Source organism: Neofelis nebulosa, chromosome 16 (genome assembly GCF_028018385.1).
Source record: "Neofelis nebulosa isolate mNeoNeb1 chromosome 16, mNeoNeb1.pri, whole genome shotgun sequence".
NCBI classification, from domain to species: Eukaryota; Metazoa; Chordata; class Mammalia; order Carnivora; family Felidae; genus Neofelis; species Neofelis nebulosa.
The window spans coordinates 61,941,042-61,966,899 of record NC_080797.1 but is presented as its reverse complement, the minus strand read 5'-3'; the positions used below and the strand labels follow the sequence as shown (position 1 = coordinate 61,966,899).

General features: G+C 40.4%; 1 protein-coding gene across 5 annotated transcripts in view; it reads left to right on the top strand.

Moving 5' to 3' along the window:
- The window catches only part of SSH2 (slingshot protein phosphatase 2), a 264,730-nt gene that overhangs the window by 226,881 nt on the left and 11,991 nt on the right, over positions 1 to 25,858 (top strand). For all 5 annotated transcript variants that reach the window (XM_058704062.1, XM_058704059.1, XM_058704058.1 and 2 more), the window contains 4 exons: positions 347 to 475; positions 10,519 to 10,565; positions 14,888 to 15,034; positions 18,299 to 18,499. In XM_058704062.1, coding sequence (XP_058560045.1) covers positions 347 to 475; positions 10,519 to 10,565; positions 14,888 to 15,034; positions 18,299 to 18,499 — 524 coding nt within the window. The remainder of the gene's footprint in view (positions 1 to 346; positions 476 to 10,518; positions 10,566 to 14,887; positions 15,035 to 18,298; positions 18,500 to 25,858) is intronic.

Here is a 25,858-nt window from a genome sequence, read left to right as displayed (position 1 = left end):
CTTGAACTCCTGTTCCAAGGCTAGCAATGGAATAGCAGGTGTGGGGTTAGAAATAGTGAATGACTGGGGTGCCTGGGTGACTCAGTCAGTTAAGCGTCCAACTTCGGCTCAGGTCATGATCTCACGGCTCATGGGTTCAGGCCCCGCATTGGGCTCTGTGCTGACAGCTCAGAGCCTGGAGCCTGCTTCCAATTCTGTGTCTCCCTCTCATTCTGCCCCTCCCCTGCTCGCACTCTGCCTCTCTCTCAAAAATAAAAAAAGAAAATTTTAAAAAGAAAAAAAGAAATAGTGGTTGAAAGTACAGAGGCACTTTCCAGAGAAGTAAAATATGTCCTCTTTGTTTCAGATACGAACTGAGTTGGAAATGCAAATGGTGTGTAACTTGCGAGAATTCAAGGAATTTATAGATAATGAAATGATAGTGATCCTTGGTCAGATGGATAGTCCTACACAGATATTTGAGCATGTATTCTTGGTAAGTCTCAGGCTGCTTTAAGTGATGTGCTGAATCTAGTCCATATTATATTTAAATAAAATGTAACTTAAATTTAAAACAAAGGTAATAAATACTCAAACTTCATTACTTCCTAGTTTTTTGCTACATTTTACTGTTACCTGTGCTCTTAGATTATTTACATCTATTGTATGGTGGAAATGTTATCTAGTAGTATGCTTCTGCTCATCTCTTCCCAGTTCCTCATTCAGTGACATCAAGCTGGTGGATTAAAATTGACTGGTCAGGGGTTGCCTGGGTGGTTCAGTTAGTTAAGCGTCCAAGTCTTCATTTCTCAGTTCAGGTCATGATCTCCCAGTTGTGAGATTGAGCCACTCACCTCTGCACTGATAGCGCTGAGCCTGCTTTGGATTTTCTCTCTCCCTCTCTCTCTGCGCCTCCCCTGCTCATGTGCATGCTTTCCCTCTCTCTCTCTCTCAAAATAAATAAATCTTTTAAATGATGGGTGGGAGGGGCGCCTGGGTGGCTCAGTCGGTTGAGCATCCAACTCTTGATTTTGGCTCAGGTCATGATCCCAGGGTCATGAGATGGAGCTTTAGGGTGGAGCCTGCTTGAAATTCTCTCTCTCTCTATCCTTCTGCCCCTCTCCCCCACTTGCGCACTGTTTCTCTCTCACTGTTTCTCTCTCTCTCTCTCTCTCTCTCTCTCAAAAAAAAAAAAAAAAATAGTCCATAATAGTTTTATACAATGTATCCAAATAGAATGATCCTTTGAGATCATCACTCTTTCAAATCTGCCAAATTTGCCTAAGGTCTAATATATCTGAGCAGAGCAGGTGGGAACTACTTATAACTGAGATGCTATTGGACTTTTAAACATTTGGAACCTTATAGCCACATTTTGAGTTCCCCAAATACTTTTGTGATTGCTAAAATTTCAGTGACTTAAAATTGTTTTTTGTGGTTCCTGAACATTTAATGACCTGCGGTTAGCCCAAGGACACCTTTCTGACTGATGGATTGGGAAACCTTCTGCAATCCTAAGACCCATTTTCCTCCCAAATGTTAAGAGTTTTAGTTTTCATCTATACATGGTAGTGGGAATGAGGTTAAAAGGGTCATTAAAATCAGTGGGGAACGTCAAAACTTTGTTTTGTTTCCACTTCCCACACACTTTGACCAAAAATGCTAATAACCAGAAACTAAATTGATTTGGTTTGAATTTCACTTCCTTTCTCCGGTAAGGACATTTGTGAAATGACTAGAAGCTGAGAAACAGGAGATAAGAGGAATAAATGCACAGCAACTGGCTAAATTGGATCATCTCACCCTGAATATTCAAGAGTTTATGTCACCAAGCAGTCAGATTTTATGCCATTGAAGGCTTGTGCCCTGAATTAACTTTTTGACGCTCTGTGTGTGCTTGTAGAGTGATTCACAGTGGTGTATAGCTATGAAATTACTCATGAAAAGCTGTGAGCTGGAAAAGGAACTTTTTTTCCATTACTTTAACTTGACCAATGTGTGTTGCCATGTCTAAGTGTAGATCATACTACAAAGCTGTCATTGACCTTTCCATTTGTAAAGCACTTGACTTTGTTGTCTTTTGTGTGTACCTCCACAAGGGTTCCCTGCTGTTGTATTATTGGAAAGAATTTTTGTGTTCTCTGTAGAAAACTTATGAGTCACTCATTCAAATGGATCCTGCCCCTGACTGTGTCTATGTAACATGACTAATTTTTATGAAGGGCAAGTGCCTGTAGCCAAAAATAGCTCATGTTAGAAAGTGACCAGAGCTATAAACTTGGAAGTCACTTTTCCATTAGCTTATATTTTAATACCAAAAAGGACATAGACATGATGACTATGAAATATAATTAATATCTGACTATTCAACCTGTTTAACTTCAGGTATACTTCCCTGTGTCTCTGATGCCACCCGCTCAAGAACTACCTTCTCCTTGGCTTATTTTAGGACAAATAGAGAAAATTTAATAGTACTCTTAGCAGAAAAAACAATCCAGTTCTTCCCAGATTAGAGTCCCTAATCAAGTACAAATGCATTTCAGTATTTCTACCAGTATATTGATCCTGTTATTTCGTGATTATTGGCATATCCTTCTGTCTTGGGTGTTTTTACTTATTATAAAAATGATTCATGATCATTATAGAAAGCTTAGACTGCTTATTAGTGAGCTACACAAAGTCCATTCTTTTCTATTTATTTTTTTATTGAAGTATAATTTAATTACCATACAATGTAATGTTTCAGGTGTACAACATTGTTGATTCGACAGTTTTATACATTACTCAGTGCTCACCACAATAACTGCAGTCACCATCTGTCACCATACGACATTATTACAATATTATTGACTGTATTTCCTATCCTGTACATTTTCATGTCTGTAATTTATGACTGGAAGTTTGTAACTCTTGAACTATTTTTTTAAGCTTATTAATTTATCTTGAGAGAGAGAAAATGCAAGCAGGGGAGGGGCAGAGAGAGGGGGACAGAAGATCTGAAGCAGGCTCTGTGCTGACAGTAAAGAACCTGTGGGGCTCGAACTCACAAACCATGAGATCCTGACCTGAGCCGAAGTCAGACGCTTAACCAGCTGAGCCACCCAAGTGCAGAAGGTTGTAACTCTTGATCCCCTTTATCTAGTTCACCCATCCCCCCATCCAGCTTTCCTCTGGCAACCACCAGTTTGTTCTCTGTATTTGAGTTGGGTTTTATTTGTTTGCTTTTTATATTCCACATATAAGTGAAATCATACGATACTTGTCTTTCTCTGACTTATGTCACTTAGCATGATTTTTGGCATATTCTTCTGTCTTGGGTTTTTTATTCATTACAAAAATAATTCACGTTCATTGTAGAAAAGTTAGACAATTTCAGAAAGCTATAAATAACATTTGCTCATCACCAAAAGAGGTAAGCACTGATATCTTTTGTTATATTAGTCTTTTTTTATTTTTTTAATATGTATCTATAGATTTTTGAAAAAGGGGAAATCTCAGCTTCACATACAATTCCATTTTCTAGGAAATGGACATGTTCTCTCCATTCTGAATATTTCTCTTATTTGGGAAAAACTTTCAACTGGAGAATTCTGAAATTTAACTCTTATGCACAAAATGGGTACATGAACACTTCTTCCCCAGTGGCTTCCTCCCCTTGTTTGAACCACCATATCCTATATCCAAACCCCTGTCTCTTCTCCAGTGAGTCTGTGCTCTGCTGGCTTTTCCAGCAATTGACACGGAAAAAGGTCTTATCCAAGCTGCAAGTGGTGGTGTTAGTTTTCTGCAAAGTCACTTCATCTTGTGCTTAGCTGCCATGCCTGGAGTGCAAAGCAGATTGCGTGAAGGGAGGCAGCAGGATTTTTCCCCTCCCTTCAAAAGAATGCTCAGCTCTGCAGTGCACTGCACAGAGATGTTTATTTAGAAAGGTGTCCAGCTGGTATGGAGAAAAGTATAGAGCATAGTTTAAAGAAAACCTTCAGCAAGAAGAGAGGATTGATTGGTTGGAAGCCAGGGTATTTCCAGAAAAAGTTCTTCCACATCCTTAAGAGTGTACCACTTCTCTGAGCTGGAAGCCTTTGCCCAATCAAGTCTTAATATCAACAGCTCTCCTGGATGTTGTCCCATTGGCTGAGAAAAAGCTAAATGTGAACAGAGACCCTTTGCTGAAAGGCAGGCAGCTTTCTTAGTTGAACAAGGGAAACAGGAATATTGGACACAACCAATAATTTTGTTCATGAATAAAAAACTAGTTGATTTTTATTGCTGATTGTAATATTTTTCAATATTTGACATTACAGCTCCTTTTAAAATAATGTTTCATTTCCAAAGAAAAATTAAGCCTCAAATTGTAGTTACTTCTGTAGGTGCAGAGAAATGGAGGGTATATGAACAGATAGAACTTAAAACAGATGGGCTATTTTAATCCTTCATGATTTTGTCCCTCACCTGAAGACGTAGAGCATAAACTTTTCTCGGAAGGAAAAATTAATTAGAGATGTTGTGCCTGGTTGTCTCAATAATTTGATTCACAATATTGAGGCTGTAGGTGTCGTATGATGAAGAAGATATGGACAGGATACCAATCCCTGGAGATGATATCACGTTATACTGATCCTAGCAGAACCCCAATACAGTCTTCCTTTAGGTGCTATAAATGTGCTCTCTTCTATTTTGCTTGGAACATTTGGACCCTCACAAGGCTATTTCCTGAGGATGACATTTGAGAAGAAATTAATCACTTGGGGGCGCCTGGCTAGCTCAGTTGGTAGAGCGTGCAACTTGATCTCAGGTCATGCGTTCGAGTCCTACATTGGGCGTGAAGCCTACTTAAAAAATATATATTTTTAGAAAGAAAGAAAGGAATTAATCACTTGGGTCTCTGGGAATGGCACAGTATAGGGGAACAAGAGTGAAAGATGGAAATGAACTTACTTAAGAATGTATTGGGGCGCCTGGGTGGCTCAGTCGGTTAAGCGGCCGACTTCGGGTCAGGTCATGATCTCGCGGTCCATGAGTTCAAGCCCCGCGTCGGGCTCTGTGCTGACAGCTCAGAGCCTGGAGCCTGTTTCAGATTCTGTGTCTCCCTCTCTCTGACCCTCCCCCGTTCACGCTCTGTCTCTCTCTGTCTCAAAAATAAATAAACGTTAAAAAAAAAAAAAAAAAGAATGTATTATAGTCCCAAGATTTCATCTTACACTTCAGTAAGATTAGAATATACTTTGCATAATTACATAGAACATAGTGGAAAAACCCCTTGGAATTGTGTCATTGTAAGCCTGAGAAGCATGGAGGAAAAAAATAGATGGAGTCTGTGGAGGGCCCCAGGTGGCTAATATGCATGGCATTTATATTGAGGACAGAAAAGTAATTACACCACATAGACTCCAGTTCTTTCTTTCAAATTGAACCTGAAGCAACCCTAAGCACAACCCAAGTCACGTTATATGGACTTCACTGAGTCAGTCAGTAGCCAAAGCTTTTAATTTCTTTTGTTTCTGGATATGTGCCATTTCAGATTGTCAGATTGAATTTTCTCTGGACAGGTAGATGAAAACCATGGACTTTTCCCATCGCGTAAGGGTTATTTCCATCTAGCTGGACAGAGTTCCACAGAGGATTTAGATTTCTAAATTAAGAAGTGAAGTGGTCACATTTCCCTGGCTACTGTTTAGCCACTCAACCCTTATGGCTTGCTTCTGTCTCCTTGAATCCTTTATAGTTCTTAACCTCTTTCTTTGGTGTGGGAGCTTATTTCCTAAGGTTGAGCACAGAGCCTTCAGAATGTCCCATATTTTTTTAAGGCAAGTCAGCTGAGCCCCGGTATGTAGAAAATATCAGTTGTCCATTAGTCCGTTTACCTAAATGCACCTTCACAGCCTCCTTGATCTGTCTCCCAGTTCAACAGCCAAATTAAATTACATATCACTTGTAATACAATGATAGTGCTTGCATAACACTTTACAGTTTCAGAGTGTTTCATTTATTTGTCTTATTTGATCATTCATTCAACAAATATTTGTTGACCCTGTCTTTTGTACCAGACAAGAGGCTAGATATTTGTGCAGTCTGATCTAATTCTACAAGGAGAGGGGCACCTGGGTGGCTCAGTCGGTTAAGCGTCCGACTTCAGCGCAGGTCACGATCTCGCGGTCCGTGAGTTTGAGCCCCGCATCGGGCTCTGGGCTGATGGCCCAGAGCCTGGAGCCTGCTTCCGATTCTGTGTCTCCCTCTCTCTCTGCCCCTCCCCCGTTCATGCTCTGTCTCTCTCTCTGTCTCAAAAATAAATAAATGTTAAAAAAAAATTTTTTTTAATTCTACAAGGAGGGAGTAATGAATCCTATCAGATAGATATTCATGGAAGGCCAATGAGATAAAGACACAAAAGTGACCCCTGGGTTAGACAATTAGAAGAGGTCATTAGTAACATTAGCAATAGTAGTGAGGGCAAAAGCCACAGTGCTGTGGGTTGAGACTTATGGGAAATGAGTAATCAAAGAAGGTATTAGATTATATTTCTATGAATGTTGGCAAGGGATTAGATTTCTATGAATCTTGGCAAGGGAAGGGAAAAAAGGACAGTGTCTAGAAAAGAATTCATGATGGAAAGAGAGTTTTTCCATTTTAATATGGGTGAAACATTTTGGGTTTGTTTTGTTTTGACAAGGATGGGGAGCAACAGGGACTTATAAACAATAGAAACTTCTCAAAGTTCTATAAGCTAAAGTCTGAGATCAGGGCACCTGCATGGTCAGGCGACAGCCATCTTCTGGGTCATTAACTTCTCTGTGTGTTCTCACAGGCAGAAGGAATTAGGAAAAACTTTATAATTTGAGACTGTACCCATTAGGTATATAGGACTAGGGTGGGAGGAATGTTCTATTTTATGGATACGGAAAGTGAAGACAGGTTAAGCAGTTTGCTCAGTGCCCCACAGTAGAATGGGGAGTTGAGATTTGAACCTGAGTCTTCTAATGCTAAATTCCATTTAATACATAATTCGAAAATAGGTAAATTATTTTAAATGTTTGCCTTTTCAAAAGAGATGAACAGATAGTCCAAAGATAGAAAATGAGCCTGAAACATTGAAAAGTTGCTCACTTTTAAGAGAAATGCAAATTGAAATTACACTGAGGTAACATTTCACACCTGTCAGACTGGCAGAAATTCAGAAGCCTAACCCCAGGTTTTGTTGGCAAGGCTCTGGGGAAAAAAAGGGGCACTCTCCCTACATTGCTGTGGGAATGCAGATTGTCTCAGCCTCTGTGGAGAGGAATTGAGCAATGCCCAACAAAACTGCTCATTGGCTCAACAGTCTCACTTCCACAGATATGAAACATCATTCACAGGAGACTAGGTGAATCAACTATTCTATGACTATCCAATGAAGTGCTATGTAGGTGTAAGAAAGAGTAAGGAAGGTCTCTGAACTGTGCTGTGGAGTGGTTCTGAGGCTATATTGTCAAGTGAAGCAAGCAAAGAACAAACATATGTATTGTATACTACTTTTACATAAGGAACAAGTGATAATAAGGGCGTATTTGCTTAGAACATAGGTAGAATAAACTGGAAACTAGTTACAGTGGTTTCTCTTGGGAAGATTGGAGTAGGAGTGAGGGTTCAAGTTTACCTTTTAATAAACTTTTGACTTTCAGTCTTATGAAAGTTTTGCATATTCAAAATCAAATGGAAAAGAATGGAAAAATCACACCCTAAAATTGAATACAAACAGGAGCAAATGAATCCAAATGTATATCAAATGGGTAATTTCACAGAAAGAAATTAATTCAAGTAACTTTCAGCATAATATTCTGACTTAACCTCTTCATGGGAAGAGGAAAAAAAAACTGCAAAGAAAGAAAAAAATTTTTGAGAGAGCACGAGTCCGTGTGGGGCAGAGAGAGAGAGGGAGAAAGAATCACAAGCAGGTTCCACACCGTCATTGCAGAGCCCAATGCGGGACTTGAACTCACGACCCATGAGGTCATGACCTAAGCTGAAGTCAGATGCTTACTCAACCAATTCACCCAGACACCCCAGAAAATTTGAACTTAATGGGTTTGTAATTGGTGTAATTGGTATTGGAAAAATAATGTTGAAACTATTTTGTAAATAGAGCAAATGAGTTGTTGGAAACCAAGGTTATCCCAGTGGAATAGGGAGCTATAAATGATGGCAAAGGGGCAAGAAAGAAAGGAAGTACCTTGTGGTGTTAAATTTGAACTGGAGGTACCAATGTAAATTCAATATTTTTTTAAAAAATATTTCCTAGCTCTGTCCACTGGAAAGTTTAGAAGCAATGATCCATACTTCTAAACATATCTAATTAATGTCCAGATCTTGATTACAAAATACCATTCTTTGCTAAAACCAGGACTCCTTGGGGAAATGGCTAATTCCACTCACAGAGTGATTCTGGAACAACTCTTAAACTAGGAAGCAAGGAAGTAGTGGGGTCAAAGACTAGTGGGGTCAATATCAAAAGGAGCTTGCTTACTTGAAGAGATTCCCACTGGCCAATTCAGGACAATTTGAGTGTCAAAAAAAAATGGTAATGGATAAAAACATTCTAAATGCAAAAAGAATTCAAGAGTTCAGAGTGTGGAAGGAATGATTAGGTGAAGCTCTCCTTTACAGAAGAATGCAGGTAGGAATGCAGAAGGAATGATAAAATTAGAAAACCACCATTTTGTACACCTCCAGTAAAGTAATTTGGGCAAGGTCAGCAGCTGATGCCAAAACTATAGAATAAGAGATTATTGTGAAACAGGATATTCACATGACTTCAAAAATCACTAATACTGGGGCACCTGGGTGGCTCAGTTGGCGAGGCATCAGACTTCAGCTTAGGTCATGATCTCGCAGTTTGTGGGTTCAAGCCCCACGTCAGGCTCTGTGCTGACAGCTCAGAGCCTGGAACCTGCTTCGGATTCTGTGTCTCCCTCTCTCTCTGCCCCTCCCCAACTCACACTCACTCACTCGCTTGCTCTCTCTCTCTCAAAAATAAACATTAAAAAAAAAAAAAAGATCATTAATACCTATAGATAACTAGTAATTGTAAAGGAACCTTTACAATAGTGGGATGTGGCAGATACAAGGGAACCTAGCAAGAATTCAAACTCAGCATGACAAATAATGAGACAAACTGACATTGTGTGCCTCAAGATTTCATACAATAGGAAATACATAGCATCATCCTTGTAATATTCTTGCCAAGAATGTTTGACCTGAATCTAATCAGCAGGAAACAAATCAGACAAATCCAGATTGTGAAGAGTTCTCCAAGATTACAGACCTGTAGTCTACAAAAATGTCATCATGAAAAACAAAGTCCAGGTGGACTGTCCAAGGCCAGATTAAATGAGAAAGAGACATGGCAACTAAATGCAAAGTATAATTTTTTTAATGTTTTATTTATTTTTGAGAGAGACAAGTATGAGCGGGGGAGGGGCAGAGAGAGCGGGAGACCCAGAATCTGAAGCAGGCTCCAGGCTCTGAGCTGTCAGCACAGACCCCGACATGGTGCTCAAACCAGGCGATCATGACCTGAGCCAAAGCCAGACACTCAACCAACTGAGCCACCCAGGCACCCCTTGTAAAGTATGATTCTTGATTGGATGAATATAAAGAATAGTTTGAGAGGTCAGTTTTTGAAATTCAAATATAATGTATTAGAATATCATTGTGTTAGTGTTCTCTTTCTTAGTTGTAAAAATGGGAATAGGAAAATGTTCTTGTTCATAAGCAATACATGGTCAAGTATTGAAGTGTCATGATTGCTCAAATTACTTTCAAATGGTTCAGGAGAAAAAAGTATGATATATACTGAAAGAAAGGGAAGAGAGAAAGCAAATGTGGCAAAATATGAAAAATTGATCTCCAAATAATCTGTACAACCCTCCCTTTTTTAAGTTTTGCATTATCATGTTTCCCTCATTTAACAGAAGCTACTATTTAGCTATCCTTTGATGTAATATAATACACTAGAAAGAATGTGGGCTTTAGAATGAAATCTAGGTTTAATTCATAATAATGCCACTTTGTTCATTTAACACGTTTATTCAGTACCTACCAGGTGCCAGGCACTCACTGTTCAGGGGTTTCCATAGGCAACAAGCTGTCCTCAGGAAGCTTATATTATAGTGGAGGAGAGAGGTAGTAAAGAAACTAATAAATAAATATACAAGTAGAAATTGTGATACATACCTTTGAAAGAAATCAGAATACTATAAACCAGAAAAACAGATGACATTTAACTTAATTGGAGTATGATCAAAGACAGCTTTCCAGAGTATGATCTTGAGCAAAAATTATTTGAATTCTATGGGAGTTGGTTTTCTTATCTGTAAAAATGAAAATAACTTTTTTACACTTTCATTTGTGAAAACTAATTGTTATAACATACGAAGTACCTGAGTTACAGAGAGGAAATGTGATAGATGTTATTGGATCTGCTTCTTCCCTCATATGACACCTTTTCAAATATTGTATTTTGTTCATTTGCTAATACTCTCTAACCTTGTTTTTTTGGTTCCACAGGGCTCTGAATGGAATGCCTCAAATTTAGAGGATTTACAAAACCGAGGGTAAGCACACACAACAGTTGCTTTCAACCCCATGACTGAAATCGCTGTTTGTTCTTTACTTTTTCCTGTTAAATATGGTGTCAATGAGTAACTTTAAGCTTAAGAGTTGCTTCCAGTTGATTCTAATCAGGTGGAATCTAATAAAAATTTAAGTGGCTGTTATCCCACTGTTTTATCCAACACCTCCTAAGAAAGATCTTCTGTTTCAATGGAAAGGCTTTCCAAAACAGATGTGCATGTCTTTTGCACTGTTTTAAAACCAAATGTAGTTATTGGTCCCTTTTGTTTGTTTTTAGAACAGTTTGAGGTTCACAGCAAAATTGAGGGAAAGGTACAAGAGATTTCCCATATCCCCCTGCCCCCACACATGCATAGCCTCTCCCATTAACACCATCCCCACCAAAGGGGTTGCATGTGTTAACAATTGATGAACTTACATTGATACATTATAATCACCCAAAGGCCATATTTACTGTACAGTTCACTGGTGGTGGTGTACATTCTGTGGCTTTGGACAGATGTATAATATCGTGCATCCATCATTATGGTATCATACAGAGTATTTTCAATGCCCTAAAAATCCTCTTCTGACCATTTATTCCCACTCCCACTTCTGGCAACCACTGATCTTTTTACTTGTCTTCATAGTTTTACCTTTGGTTCCTATTTTTTATGTAAGAGTACACAGAACTGCATATGTTGGGTTCACAGCTATTCATCAACATTTATTGATCATTTTCTGTGGACTAGGTACAGTGCTAGATACTAGGAATCCAAAGAAAAATAAGACTCAGTCCCATCCTTTTTTAGTAAGGTGCTTGAAGTCTAAGTAGTTTTTTGTTTGTTTGTTTTTAAGATTTTACTTTTAAGCAATCTCCATACCCAACGTGGGGTCGAACCCACAACCCCAATTTCAGGCATTGCATGTTCCACAGACTGAGCCAGCCAAGTGCCCCTAAGTAGGTTTTAAATATAAAGTGGACAAGCTTCTGAAATTGAACAAGAATACATTCTACCTTGTATTAAGAAATGTGCCCCTGAGCAGCATGGTTATTGAGTTTGATTGTAGCTGTTGAGACGACCATGAACATTCAGCAACCAAAAAGCTGCCATTCTTCTAACCTTTTTACTTCTTAGCTAATACCTAAATTTTTCATTGAATTTGGCCTTAGGAGGCCAAATTATCCCAGTAAAAGAAGAGAAAGTCATGTCTGAAAATTGGCCACATGTAACTTGATTGTGGACAGCAATCAGACCTACTGAAACCCAGAAGTAGTGATGGCTGCCTGTTTTCTCAGCTGTAAGTCAGCCTTCTGGTTATCTTTAACATGATTAGATACATACTCCCTACTTCTCCCTCAAAAGAAAGATATATCCTAATTGTTAACGTGAATTTGGGACAAGACTTAAGCCAAAGAATTATACAAAGAGTTCTTGGGTTGAGAGAAGGGGGCCTGTGAATCTGGTTATTACTTAATTTAAGATATGAAAATAAAGAGAACTTAGAAATTTTAAATTGATTAGAATTGAGTCTAGAGTTCTTGAAAATAGAGACTGTATCTTAGTTTTGTGTAAAACGTACGTCTACCTTACTCAGAGCTTTATACCAAGGGGGTGCTCAGTAAATGTGAAGGAATAATAGAAAAATTGACTGACTTGCCAGAAACTAGCACAGAGATACAGTATTTTCTGAGACTTGATGCAGCTGTTGCCTGGCAAATGCATTGAAATTACATCATGCATACATCTTTGAGTTTAGAATACACTTTGACAAGATCAGTGGAGATGATACCTGTTCATCTCATTTACTGCTTAAAATGCTAAATTATAAAACACAGATGATCTATCTTAAAAAACAGTATAGTTAGATGCTCAGACATCTACTTAGATCTTGTTTCATAAATTCACCGGTTCTTAAACTCTTGTGGATTAAGAATTACAGTTACAAAACATGTATACTGCCCCTTGTGGATGATTTAAGGGATATTCAAGTTTAATTTTGACATAAGACCATTTTCACCCAATCTTACTGACTTCAGAACCCCAAGTAAAGTGCTACTCCATATAGAGGTGGCAAACAAATTTCAGGGGGTGCTAATCTCAATTGGTAGTGGCTGTGTAGAGTTCTGTAATGAATAGGATTGGGAAACCTTGTACTGCTGTAATCTATTACTAAAGTATGGGATTAGAGGTGGGAGGTGGTTCCATTTTTATTTTAAATAAAATAAGCGTGCTTTCCTTTTTTTTTTTTTCTGACCATTATATTGAGATAAAATTCACATATAGTTCACTCATTTAAAATGTATACTTTGGGGCACCTGGATGGCTCAGTTGGTTAGGTGTCCAACTCTTGATTTCAACTGAGGTTATGATCTCATGGTTCATGGGTTCGAGCCCCACATCAGGCTCCAGGCTGACAATGAGAAGCTTGCCTGGGATTCTCTCTACCCCTCCCCAGCTTGCACATGCTCGCTCGCTCTCTCTCTCTCTCTCTCTCTCTCCCTCTCCCCCTCTCCCCCCCCCCTCCTTCTCTCCCTCTCTCCCCGTCTCTCTCCTTCTCTCTCCCTCCCTCCCTCCCCTGCCTTCTGTCATCCCTCTCTCAAATAAATATACTTTAAAATGTACACTTAAATGGTATTTATTACCATGGTATTAATTTACATTTTTTTAACCCGAAAAAGAAATCCTGTACCCTTTTTCCCCCAGCTTCTAGAAACTACTAATCAGTCTACTTTCTGTCTATATATGTTTACCTATTCTGGACATTCCATTTAAATGGAATCATATAATATGTGGTTTTTTAAGAATAGTATCTTCCTTGGGGCGCCTGGGTGGCGCAGTCGGTTAAGCGTCCGACTTCAGCCAGGTCACGATCTCGCGGTCCGTGAGTTCGAGCCCCGCGTCAGGCTCTGGGCTGATGGCTCCGAGCCTGGAGCCTGTTTCCGATTCTATGTCTCCCTCTCTCTCTGCCCCTCCCCTGTTCATGCTCTGTCTCTCTCTGTCCCAAAAATAAAAATAAAAAACGTTGAAAAAAAAAAAAATTTTAAGAATAGTATCTTCCAGGGCGCCTGGGTGGCTCAGTCGGTTAAGCAGCCGACTTTGGCTCAGGTCATGATCTCACGGTCCGTGAGTTCGAGCCCCGCGTCGGGCTCTGTGCTGACAGCTCGGAGCCTGGAGCCTGTTTCAGATTCTGTGTCTCCCTCTCTCTGACCCTCCCCTGTTCATGCTCTGTCTCTCTCTGTCTCAAAAATAAATAAACGTTGAAAAAACAATTAAAAAAAAAAAAAGAATAGTATCTTCCACTTAACATTATATTTTCAAGATCTATCAATGTTGAAACATGTATTAGTAACTTCATTCCCTTTTTTATTGCCAAGTAATGTTCCATTGTTTGGAAATACCACATTTGTCAGTTGATAGACATTTGAGTTGTTGCCACTTTTTAGCTATTAATGTATGAATGCTGTGACCATTCACACACAAATTTTGGGGTAGACTTATGTTTTCATTTCTTTTGGATTTATACCTCAGAGAGGAATATGCTGTAGAGTAACTCTACATACTGTTTTCCACAATTGCATATGCTTGCTTTTTAAATTAAAAAGGAAAAAAATTCTTTGTAGTAATGGACTTTGATGCCGAGATTCAAATGTTTCAGAAAAATTTTGATCTCTGGAACTTAACCACAGAATTGGTTAACTATGACTCTCTCTCTCTCTGTCTCTCTGTAGTCATTTCTCTGACTTCAGAGATTGGGTTTGTAAGAACCCATGTGTAGTTCTAAGAAGGAAGCGGCTTCTACAGAGAGAAATAAGTAAGTCTGTGTTGTGTTGCTGGACTAAACTCCAGTGATGTTTAAGTCCACACAGCACTGAGAAAAGATAACCCTGTGGCAAACTAGACCCAAGCATTTATTGAAGTTGTGCAGTGAGAGAGAGAGAGCAGAAGAAATTTATGATACAGAAACCCTTTTCTGCAAGCCTCTCGGTATGGGAGAACTCAGACACATCTCCTGCTGTGGTGGCCAGGAATGCAGCTTAGAGAGTTAAGACAGTTTTAGATCCAACTTTCCTCTGACCCTCCCATCCCTCACCTCTTTTGCCTTTCTTGTAGTTTAGAGAGAGTAATAGAGCAAAATCTGACATTTAGAAAGGTAAAGGAGATTTTTCCCTTTCCTGTTTTTTTTTTTTCCTTGAGGTAGATGTTAATAGTCCTGATTTAATACAAATGACTTCCAAAGAATAAACTATGTTTCTGGTAATTTTAACAACTCAAGAGGAACCTAGTAGTAGAGCCCATATTCTCCCTTGGTTTCCTCACAGGGTGCGCTATATCTTGAATGTCACTCGAGAGATAGATAACTTCTTCCCAGGAGTCTTTGAGTATCATAACATCCGCGTATATGACGAAGAGGCAACGGATCTCCTGGCTTACTGGAATGACACTTACAAATTCATCTCTAAAGCAAAGTGAGTAATGGTCCCACACACATATTCTGACCTGTGTTCCTTGTGCACCATCCATGGGTGAGGCCTAAAGCTATAGATAACCTGCTTGACTATACTCAGGGAGAAGAAAGTAAAGAGAAAAAGGACACTGAGATTCCTTAATCCTAGGGAAGAGTTGACTAGAGACTTCATCCTTTTCCTGTAAGTAGATGAAGCCCCTGGAAGAAGATCACCTCATGTTGACTGTTTCCATTGAGCACAGAATTAGGGAAAATAAACCTAAGCTGCTGCAAAAGAAATAAGAATGAGAGAAGGAAGAAATTCTGAATGAAATGCTTAAGTTGTCAAGGTGGACATTTGAAAGTTGTGTAATAGAAATTGCCCCGCATGGGCGGAGCACAGAGCTCTTGTTCCTGAAGACGAGGAGACACGTAGTGGGGTTTGGAAGCCTTCTCATTCTTTTACTTTACTTTTATGGTACTCTAAACAGTGAAATTTTTCTCTGGCCCTTCTGTTGATGTCATCTTTAAATTGGTCCTTTTAGTGAAACTATTTAATAGTATTAATTTAGTGTTTAATATTAATTAGTATTAATATGTCAGCACTAATTTTTTTTTAAGTCCCTGGGGATTTCCTTGCCAATCCTACATATTCCTTCAGTAGAAGGAACTGTAAATGAGCATGCTGGCCGTGCTGCCCTCTTCAATGGGACCACATCCAAATCATCCATGGCAGATGAGAAGCACTTCTGTTTTTAAAGTCCTCCTTCAGCACTGATTCCACATCTCTCTGCAGACCCTCCATAGTCAAGAAGTCCTTCCTCTTAGTTACCCTGAATCCTCCTACACTAGCTTTGAGCCCATACTCTCAGTCCTTAGCTAACACCTGAGTGTTTTATATTTTTGAAGCCTATGAAATTGTTCTCAATAATACCACTCATGGCATGCTTACTGCATGCCAGATACTTTACCCATATTCTCTTATGTAATATTTTCCAAAACCTAGAGAGGCATGTGCTGTCATCCTTTTGTAGAGATGGGGACAGACTGTAGAGATGAGGTTCAGAGAGCTTAAGTACAAGTGGTGAAGATAGGACTTGAACCTGAGATCATGTCTGATTTCAGAGTCCATCTAGTATATAGTCTAGGTCCTTGAGCAAAGGAGACTGGAAAAGACCAGGCAAGTTGTCAGGATCACTGCCAAAGAGGCTAGAGTTCAGATGAGGCCCCAGTCCCCGTGAAAATAAAAGCCAATTTCAGCAGGGCTGGGATTGAGGTGAGATATGTGAGGCACCCAGGTTGCTGTAAGCGGGCCCTCTTGCTCAGGCCCATGCAAGTGTGGGTCAGCGTCTGTGAGTGAGTGCCTCCTTAAATGGCCCCCTGGACACCTCATGTATTTCATCCAAATCAGGGTCCTGAATTCCAGACACAACCTACATATGTATGGGTTTAGGATTCCTAAAGTGATACCAGACTTAATCTAGACAACTGGCTCAGGGAGGGATGGGAGAGATAGGGGAAGTGTGTGGCCAGAACTGAAAGATGAAGTTGGATTAGGTGAGAACTGACTTCAAATCTTTCAGTATGTGAGTTACAAGCCATCCACTGAAAAAGCCCAGTTCAAAATGAAGAAATGATTTTATGTGAGTGGGTTTTATAATTGTATTTTTCTTAAAACTGTCCAACTTTGAGTACCTTCAAAGCCTGCAAGTATAGACCTGAAATTTGATGTCAGAGCTTGATGGAAAAATATAGAGCACATGTCTGAACTTCGGTCTGAGTCACTGTGCACTGTAGTTTAAATGAAAACCCTGTGGTGTCATAAACAAAACAATATCCTAGTCAGTTGGGATCATCTAAGCACACACAGACAAACACCTGCACCAACCTATGGACTCCAAAATTTTGCCTCTAAATGATGGGTAGCAGGTTAATCTTACTTTCCTTTTTAGACTGTTTCAGTTTTTCCAGACCATTATTGCCAACCATTCTCTTTCTTCCTATCACTTATCTGGTTCACTCATTTTGGCACAGAACCTCATGTCTCCTTGCATTGTAGTTAACTCTTCAATGTGTATCTATCTCCAAGAGAAGAATTACAAGCTTCTGGAAGGAAGCTTGTCTACTGTGATATAGTGAATGAGTGAGTGAATAGATTTCCCTATTAGGCGATGTACTTTTTTTTTTTTTTTTTTTTTTTTATAACTTATTGGAATAGCTACTTGGGAAGGATTTTTTTAGCCCATGTATACCGGTAAAAAGAGTAACCATTCTTTTTTCCATATTTTAAAATATTTTTACTTAACAGCTGACAGCTCTAACAGCAGACCACCCCTAAGTTTGTTCATATATTTGGTAAATATTTGAAGACTTACTCTGTGTCACACATTGTGTTATTAGAGAAGTAGCATAACTGAGTAATGTTCATATCCAGCGTAATGAGCTCTGGCATGTTAAGACTAAAGGGTTTTGTTTGTTTCTTAGTGTCACTTTATGGTAACTTTGTTTTCTCTTTCTTCCACTCCATTAAAACAACAGGTAGTTAATCATTCCACCCTCCTCACTAAGAAAGTCACATAGGGCATCACATGGTCCCATCTAACCTCACAGATTGTCTAGCCAGCCCCTAGGCCGAACAGGGTGGTAGTGTGGTGAAAAATAATATCTAGGGCTACATCTGAGTAAAGAGGAGGGTTAGTTTCATTTGTTTTGTACTTTCCTCCAGGGGCAGAACCTTTACTGGAACTTGAACTAGAAGCAACTCCGAACATTTGGATGAATTAGATGAATCACTGTCACACTCTTAACTCAAGAGTGTGCCAGCCTTGAAACATGTCCCTGAGGCAGTGCGGGGACTGGCCTCCAAACACATAAAATGGAGTCCAGTCTCTAAATTGAAAATTCTTCCCCTCACAATCTGTGATCAACTGTCATTGCAGTTACCATTTTAATTATCTGTTTCTCCCACTGAACCCCCTACCCTTTAGAAGATTTACTTATCTTTGCATCCCAGGACCTTGTACATTGTCTTACATATGATGGTTGCCTGGTAAATGTTTGCTTGAATAAATTAAAAAGAATTAATATTAACATTGAATACTGTTTGAGTACACTAGAATTGCCTACCCTCCCTGCACATTTGACTATACATGTATACAAGTACACTAAGGTAGGATGGATTGAAAGAAAATGGAAGGGCAACAGGAGACTTGGAAACATTTAGAACCTAGCTTTTAAAATGTACTCACTATAGTGTTTTTCTCTGTACCTCAATCCCCCAACCTAGGAAACATGGATCTAAATGCCTTGTGCACTGCAAAATGGGGGTGAGTCGCTCAGCCTCCACTGTGATTGCCTACGCAATGAAGGAATATGGGTGGAATCTGGATCGAGCCTATGACTACGTGAAGGAAAGGCGAACAGTGACCAAGCCCAACCCCAGCTTCATGAGACAACTGGAAGAGTACCAGGGCATCTTGCTGGCCAGGTGAGTCCTGCAGTGACTTTCTCAGATCTTCCCTCTGTTATACTCCTTGGACCAAGGTAAAATGTCCTTCCCTGCAGCTAGTTTTCAACCTAATTTGGATATGTGATACATTTTGAAAATTGAAACTTCTCTCAATCTAGTTTTTAAAAAATAAGTACAAGCATTTAAGATTAGTATGGAAGATTGGGTGTTTAAAGACTTTTAAACTGAAAGGTGGAAATACTGTTCTCTTACTTTAGTTCTCAACTAGGTGCTGATTATCATAAACATTTCTCAACATCATCTAAGGCCAGATACAGCTACCTTATCAAAATGGGTACTTCTTGGTCCCGAAGAAATGCTAAGCATAGATGAAATTCTTAGAAATTTTTGGCATTATTTTTTTCAGTGCTTGGTTTCAGTGAGTCGTCTTCAAATTTTTGGTCACGTGACAAATCAGATTTGGGGTATGAAGGCACTTTCCGGAAATAGCTCTCTTGTTTTCTTTTTAAAAATCTTTCCCTCTGCTTTTATATATATGCTTTGCAAAAATGCAGACAATACAAAGAGAAAAATCATTTATAAATTCAATATCCACATACAGCAAACAACATTATCTTACATGTTCTCCAAGTCTTACCACATATATTGGTGGATATTTTCTCACAAAAGCTATTCTTCAGTCTACCTCTTCACCTAATAACCGGTCTTTTTTTTCTTTTTTTTTTTTTTTTTTAACTATAGCAACACATATTCAACAGTTATACTGCTTAGCCATCATTTAACCCCCACCCTAGCTTTATTGAGATAGAATTGACCTATAACATTGTGTAAGTTTAAGGTGTCCACTGTGTTGATTTGATACACTTATATATTGCAAACTGATTATCACCGTACCATTAGCTAACATCTCCATCCCTCTAACATAATTACCATTTTTTGTGTGTGGTGAAAATATTTAGGATCTCTCTTAGCAACGCTGTAGTATATGATACAGTGTTATGAGCTATAATCTCCAGGCTGTACATTAGATCCCCAGAATTTGTTACTCTTATAACTGGAAGTTTGTACCCTTTGACCAGCATCACCCCATTTCCCCCATCCTCTACCCCCTAATATACCACCACTCTATTCTCTCTTTCTCTGTTTGGCTTTTTTAGATTACACACATATAAGTGATAACCATCTTCATTGCTTTCAGAGAAAAAGATTCCTATACTAAACTGGATTTAAGCATCAGTTTCCTGAGATGCCACATGCTAAAGTTCTGTGCAGTGCTAGATTTTGCTTTGTTTTTTCCATGAGGGCATGTTCTAGGTGGTTTTGTTCAAATGAAGGCACAGCTGCCTAGAAGCAGTTGGGGCTGGTGCCAGAGTTTGCCTCTAGTGAGTCTCATGACTTGGTCTTGACTGTTGAATCTGGGCTGTGTTTCCCCTGAACAAAATGTTAACTAGCCTTCCAGCCTATCCAGGCAGAGGGACCACCCTCCCACCCCCGAAGTATTGTGAAAATGCAGCCACAGCGTAGCATTATGGTTTCCACTAAAAAACCCCTCCCGTTTACTCAGTACTTGGCATGATTTCATCTGAGCCATTCTTTTAGGAGGCTGGGAGGATACTCAAGTCTCCTCCACTTAAAAAGAATTTATAGGTCTTTGGGGCCAGATTTTGATGACATTTTTAGATTAGATCAGAAGGTAGGACACAGCAGTTCTTTTTGGCACAAGAAGGAGGCATCTGAGTGCTGGATGAGACATAAATATTGTATGTTCCCAGACACACACATGACGGATGTTAGGCAGTGTCCTCACGTGACCCATCAAGAGCAAGGATACTATGTGTCCTGCCAATTTCAGTATTTATTCTGGAATCCCAGGCTACTGCAAGCTGTTGGGTTGGGTTTTTTTAGCATATGTGGTTTTTCTTAGATGTTAAAGGAACTTCAGAAAAATCTTAGATGAGGATAAGAAGGGCAGCATAAATCCACAAATCACAACTGCCTCTTCCTTTCCATTTCTCTTCCATCCTGCCTTTCTGGGCTTGATTCATGGAGGGAGAGGCAAGCCCTGAGGAATGAGAAAACCACAGAATTTGAGTCAGTAGATCTGGTTTCCATCTCTGGTTCATCCCCTTGCTGGAACTTTGAGAAGTTACTTCACAGTCGTGATCCTCACCTGACCCCATCTACAAAATGAAAATCAAGAACCCTATCTCACAAGGTTTTTGTAAATAAAAACATGTATAAATGTATACTCTATACTGGTAAGGGTTATTCTGATGGGATTCCCATCATCTCCTTTCTCCAAGGCTCCCAGAAAACAGACATATACATGTGCCATTTATTTGATCCTCCTTCTACCACCCACAGACACAGTAAGTCCATTAGAAACTAGAATAGGAGGGCGCTTAGGTGGCTCAGCTGGTTAAGCATCCAGCTCTTGATTTCGGCCCAGGTCATGATCTCATGGTTCATGGGTTCCAGCCCCACATCAGGCTCTGTGCTGGCAGCGAGGAACCTGCTTTGGATTCTCTCTCCCACTCTCCCTGCCCCTCCCCCCACCAAAATAAGTAAAATTAAACATTAAAAAAAAAAAACTAGATTAGGAAGTGGTCATGGAATTTCCTATATTGTGATATTTCCTGGATTTTAAGAACTAGAATCTTAGTTCTAGGAATATCATACAAACTGCTTTTAGCTGCAAGTAGTGAAATACCTCCATCACTTGGGATTTCAGCAAGAAACCGCATACTCAGATTAGGATTATTTGAGAAGGGCTTTTTATAAAGCTACTTTTTACAGAGGTGTGGGGTTGTGGTGGAATCAAGGGACTTGGATCAGCAGAGCTGTTTGGTAATAGCTGCTAGGCCCAAAGAGGGAGGGAGCAGTTACTAGAACCTAGAAGAAGACTCCTGAAAAAAAGAGGTACCTTCAGAGAGGAGAAATAACCTTCAGTCAAGGGACACACCAGCCTGAAATGGCCCTGTGGGGAGGGAGCTAGGGGAATAAGTGGCCTGTCCCTACTCTTCTCCCTCCAGACTGTCTCCTGCTGGGGCTCCCATGGAACAGTGAATACCCAAACCAAATCAGGCCTCTGCGAGTTAGGAAAAAGTGGGAGTGCCTGCTGGGTGGACAGCCATTAGGGTCTGCAGTCTCTGGTGTGTTGTTAAGAAACAGCACTTGTAGACTACTGCTGAGCTAGCTGCCAAGTGAAGTGGGCCCAGCAGACTCTTGCCCAGCTGTAAAGTGCTACTCTAGGACCTGCCTGCTTAGAAGAGCAAAGAGAGAAAAGCCCCAGACTCCTGGAACTGCCTGAAGCTCTATCAGTTACCTGGCAGCTTAGGTAGCCAGAAGAGGAAAGTCCTTCGAAAAATTCCATTCACTGTGTTTGCAAAGAAATCCATTTCCTGTGGAGGTGCTTTAATCTTGTATTCCACATCTTCTCCCAGGAAGTACGTGGTGGTTTTCCCAAAAAGATAGAGCCCTGATCCTAGCATTCTCTAGCCCCATGGTTGTCTAGGGAGGCACTGGGTACTTAACTTGAGGTGGCAGCCTTCTGTTTGAGGGTGTATTAGCTCTCAGTACTTTGATGTCTTGGTAGAAGTGAAGTTTGCCAAAGTGATGCCAGGCCCCGGTAAGTGACTTATGAATTGGTTATAGTCTCTTGATCAGATGTGAGGGTATGGGCCTAACAGTGACCATCTGTCTAAAATGCAAGGGACTTTTTGCATATTTCAGTATGTCTTTAAGAGCCTAGGGAAGACTAATATTTAATATAATCCTTTAGACCTAAAAGTGAGGGTATCATAACAGCCACTGGTAACTGTTTATATCTAACTTTATTTTTTCTGTTATTATAGCTGGGGGATGAGAGTGAGACAGGAAGAGGCTGTGTGTGTGTCCACGCACGCGCATGTGTGTATGTGTATACGTGTGTGTTGAAACCCTCCATTAAACTGCCAACATCCCTGTTTGTTATTCTGTACTCTGATCATGCAGGTATCTGGCAGATTTATGTTCCGTTAGACAAGTTCAGATTTCAGTCATTTGCAAGCTGGACCATGTGTCTATGAGATTAGGTTCCTGTGTACAAAGAGCAGAGAAGAAACACTGGGTTATAGCCAGGGAGAGTTCATGCCACATGTCTTCATGGATGTCAGTTCTGATTCTTTGAACGCCCCTGTCACCAGGGCCAGAAGAGGCAGAGGTGTCTTTTACACTCCCCAGCTTTGCTGGTGGACACATTGAAGTCTAGTTAGCTGGTGCACAGTGGTCAGTCAGCAGAAGGAAACCCAAAAATGCACCCAATTCACAATTGAGATTTAAAGGATTTTCTTAATAGCTTTTTAGTGAAATAATCTTTTAGGTTTTTGTTTTATTGTTGAGAGAGAGCACAAGCGGGAAATGCAGAGAGAGAGAAAGAGAGTCCCAGGCAGGCTCTGCGCTGTCAGCACAGAGCCCAGTGCAGGGCTCAAACTCACGAACCATGAGATCATGTCCTGAGTTGAAATCAAGAGTCAGATGCTTAACCAACTGAGCCACCCAGGTGCCCCTTCAGTGAAATAATCTTAAAGCATTTACGACCATGCATACCACACAGAACGTGCTTGGTTGGTGCTTTTTCTCTTTCTTCTCCCTCCTTTCTTCAGGCTGCCTCATGCCCTAAAAAGTAACCATAAACACTCTGATTTTACTATAACTGATACCCCATTTTTAGCAGTATTTTCTTCTATAAAAACCTTTCTCAAACAAGGTAGGTTAGTGCTTTACTAAACATGTAACAAGAAGAAAGCAAATTAGAGGCAAGAAAATGGATGTCATATGTGTCCAGTCATTAGATTTCCTTACTATTCATTTATGAAGTAAAAGGCCAAATTCTTGCCCAGAATGACCCAGTCATCTTATGTGTGTGTCAGTGTGTTTATGTGAATACAAATTTAGGCCCACGGTCACTCAGGGGAGAAAAGAACCTGAGACTTATTTGCATCATCCAGGCCACAAACCAACTCTGAAGTTCTTTTTGACAACTTGTTTACTTGGTGCCTACCTGAAATAGATGGAAGGAGTCAGCTGAATTTAAACATTAACAGTTTAAAATAATAAATACAATCTAATGTCTTACATCTATCCTACCAGTGATGGAGCATCAGAATAAGCTGGCTTGGAAAAAGCAGCACTGGAAAACAGTTTGGTGTTACTGAGTAAAACTGATGATGCACGTATGCCCTATGACCCACCTTTTCTTCTCATATATATAGCATCTTTTAGAAACCAAAGTATGGGGGCGCCTGGGTGGCGCAGTCGGTTAAGCGTCCGACTTCAGCCAGGTCACGATCTCGAGGTCCGTGAGTTCGAGCCCCGCGTCAGGCTCTGGGCTGATGGCTCGGAGCCTGGAGCCTGTTTCCGATTCTGTGTCTCCCTCTCTCTCTGCCCCTCCCCCATTCATGCTCTGTCTCTCTCTGTCCCAAAAATAAATAAAAAACGTTGAAAAAAAGAAATTAAAAAAAAAAAAAAAGAAACCAAAGTATGCACCAAGTACAGGAATGTCCATGACAGTGCTACTTGTAGTAGCCAAAACTGTTCATCAACAGATGGATACATAAACCGTGGCATATTCATCATACTCGCTGAAATTATAGCTATACACACTGATGAATCTTATTTTTTTAATGTTTATTTCTTTTAGAGACAGAGAGACTGAGTGGGAGCCGGGGAGGGGCAGAGAGAGAGGGAGACACAATACGAAGCAGGCTCCAGCCTCTGAGCTGTCCGCGCAGAGCCCGACGCGGGGCTCTAACTCACAAACCACAAGATCATGATCTGAGCTGAGCTCAACCCACTGAGTCACCCTGGCGCTCCTGATGAATCTTAGAAACAGTGTAGGCAAAAAGCAGTTACAGAAGAATCCATACATAGAGTATGATTTCATTATATAAGTTCACAACATACAAAACTAGGCAGTGTATTGAGAACACAACCTGTCGGGGCACCTGGGTGGCTCAGCGGTTAAGCATCTGACTTCAGTTCAGGTCATGATCTCGCCATTTTGTGGGTTCAAGCCTCGCATCAGGCTCTGTGCTGACAGCTCAGATCCTGGAACCTACTTCAGATTCTGTGTCTCCCTCTCTCTGCCCCTTCCTAGTTCAGGTGTTCATTCTCTCTCTCTCTCTCTCTCTCTCTCTCTCTGAAAAATAAATGAACATTAAAAAATTTTTACAAAAACACAACATGTCGACACTATAAAGAAAGAAGATGATAAGTACAAAATTCAGGACAGAGTTTACTAACCTCTGAGGTGGGAGGAGGAGGGAGGGGAGCAGGAAGGGGCCCTGGAGTAGCAGTGCTTCAAAGGCCATAGTAATGAGTGTCTTGTTTGTATCAAAGAGCTGCCCACCACTCTCCCTGCAGGTGCTATTGCAAAAGTGAAAAAGGCAGTGGAATCAGACCTATCTTTGGATTGGGATTTTTCTTTCTCCTTTACAAGAAGGTGTCAGTTTAATTCCAGAGCCCTGACCTAATATTTTCTGATGATTATCTCCCCCAGGAAGAGAATGAAATCCCTGCTGGGCAAAGAAAGCAGCTGTAACATCAGCCACTTCCTCTGAAACATACGCTGTTGGTACCTATTAGTGTAATTTTAGTCTCATTCCCTCCTGATTGATTAGTGATTTGCAGGCAGTTTCAAAAAAATCATACTTTGGAAGGTTCTTGGGATCATGAGAAAAATCCCATTTGCCTGTTAACTGATAAGATAAGCTGTCCTTAGAAAGGTGAGAACAGCTATTCCCTGTCTTCCCAGTCATCTGCATCACAGGAATTGTCCTGCCATGGGGGCTGAGTGGTCTTGGTGCAGGTTTGAACATCATCATGATGGGTGAGGGATAGAAATTGGAGAACAGAGCCATATGTAGGTCAGGAAACAAGAGTGTCCAGATAGAAAGGAAACTTTAAAGGGAAGCACATTGGCCTCTGTTGATCACAATGTACAATTTAAGCCCCACCTATCCAACCATTCAGCTTGCCCCTCCCACAGTCACTCACTTGTTTGGGAAGTGTGATATGTTGTCTCCTCCTAGGGGTGGCTAGAGTTCATGCAGCTTGGAAAGGGTGAAAACCCTATCTTCCTCCCTGCTATTGATTATAGCTTGTCTTCATAAACAGAATGACCTGTTCCCTACTCAGAAAAGCACTCTTCTGCTGTGCAGGCCTGAGTCAGAGCCCCACCCAAGCCACAGCGAGACAGGGGAAGCTGAGAGCAGGTGCAGAGCTGAGAACAAACAGGGGTTCACATTAGTGCAGGCGCATGACTCGGCAGAGATTCATAGGCAGGCGTGGCCCTGAGCAGGCGGTAAATTGTTTTGGGCTGTTTCCCATTCCACCCTG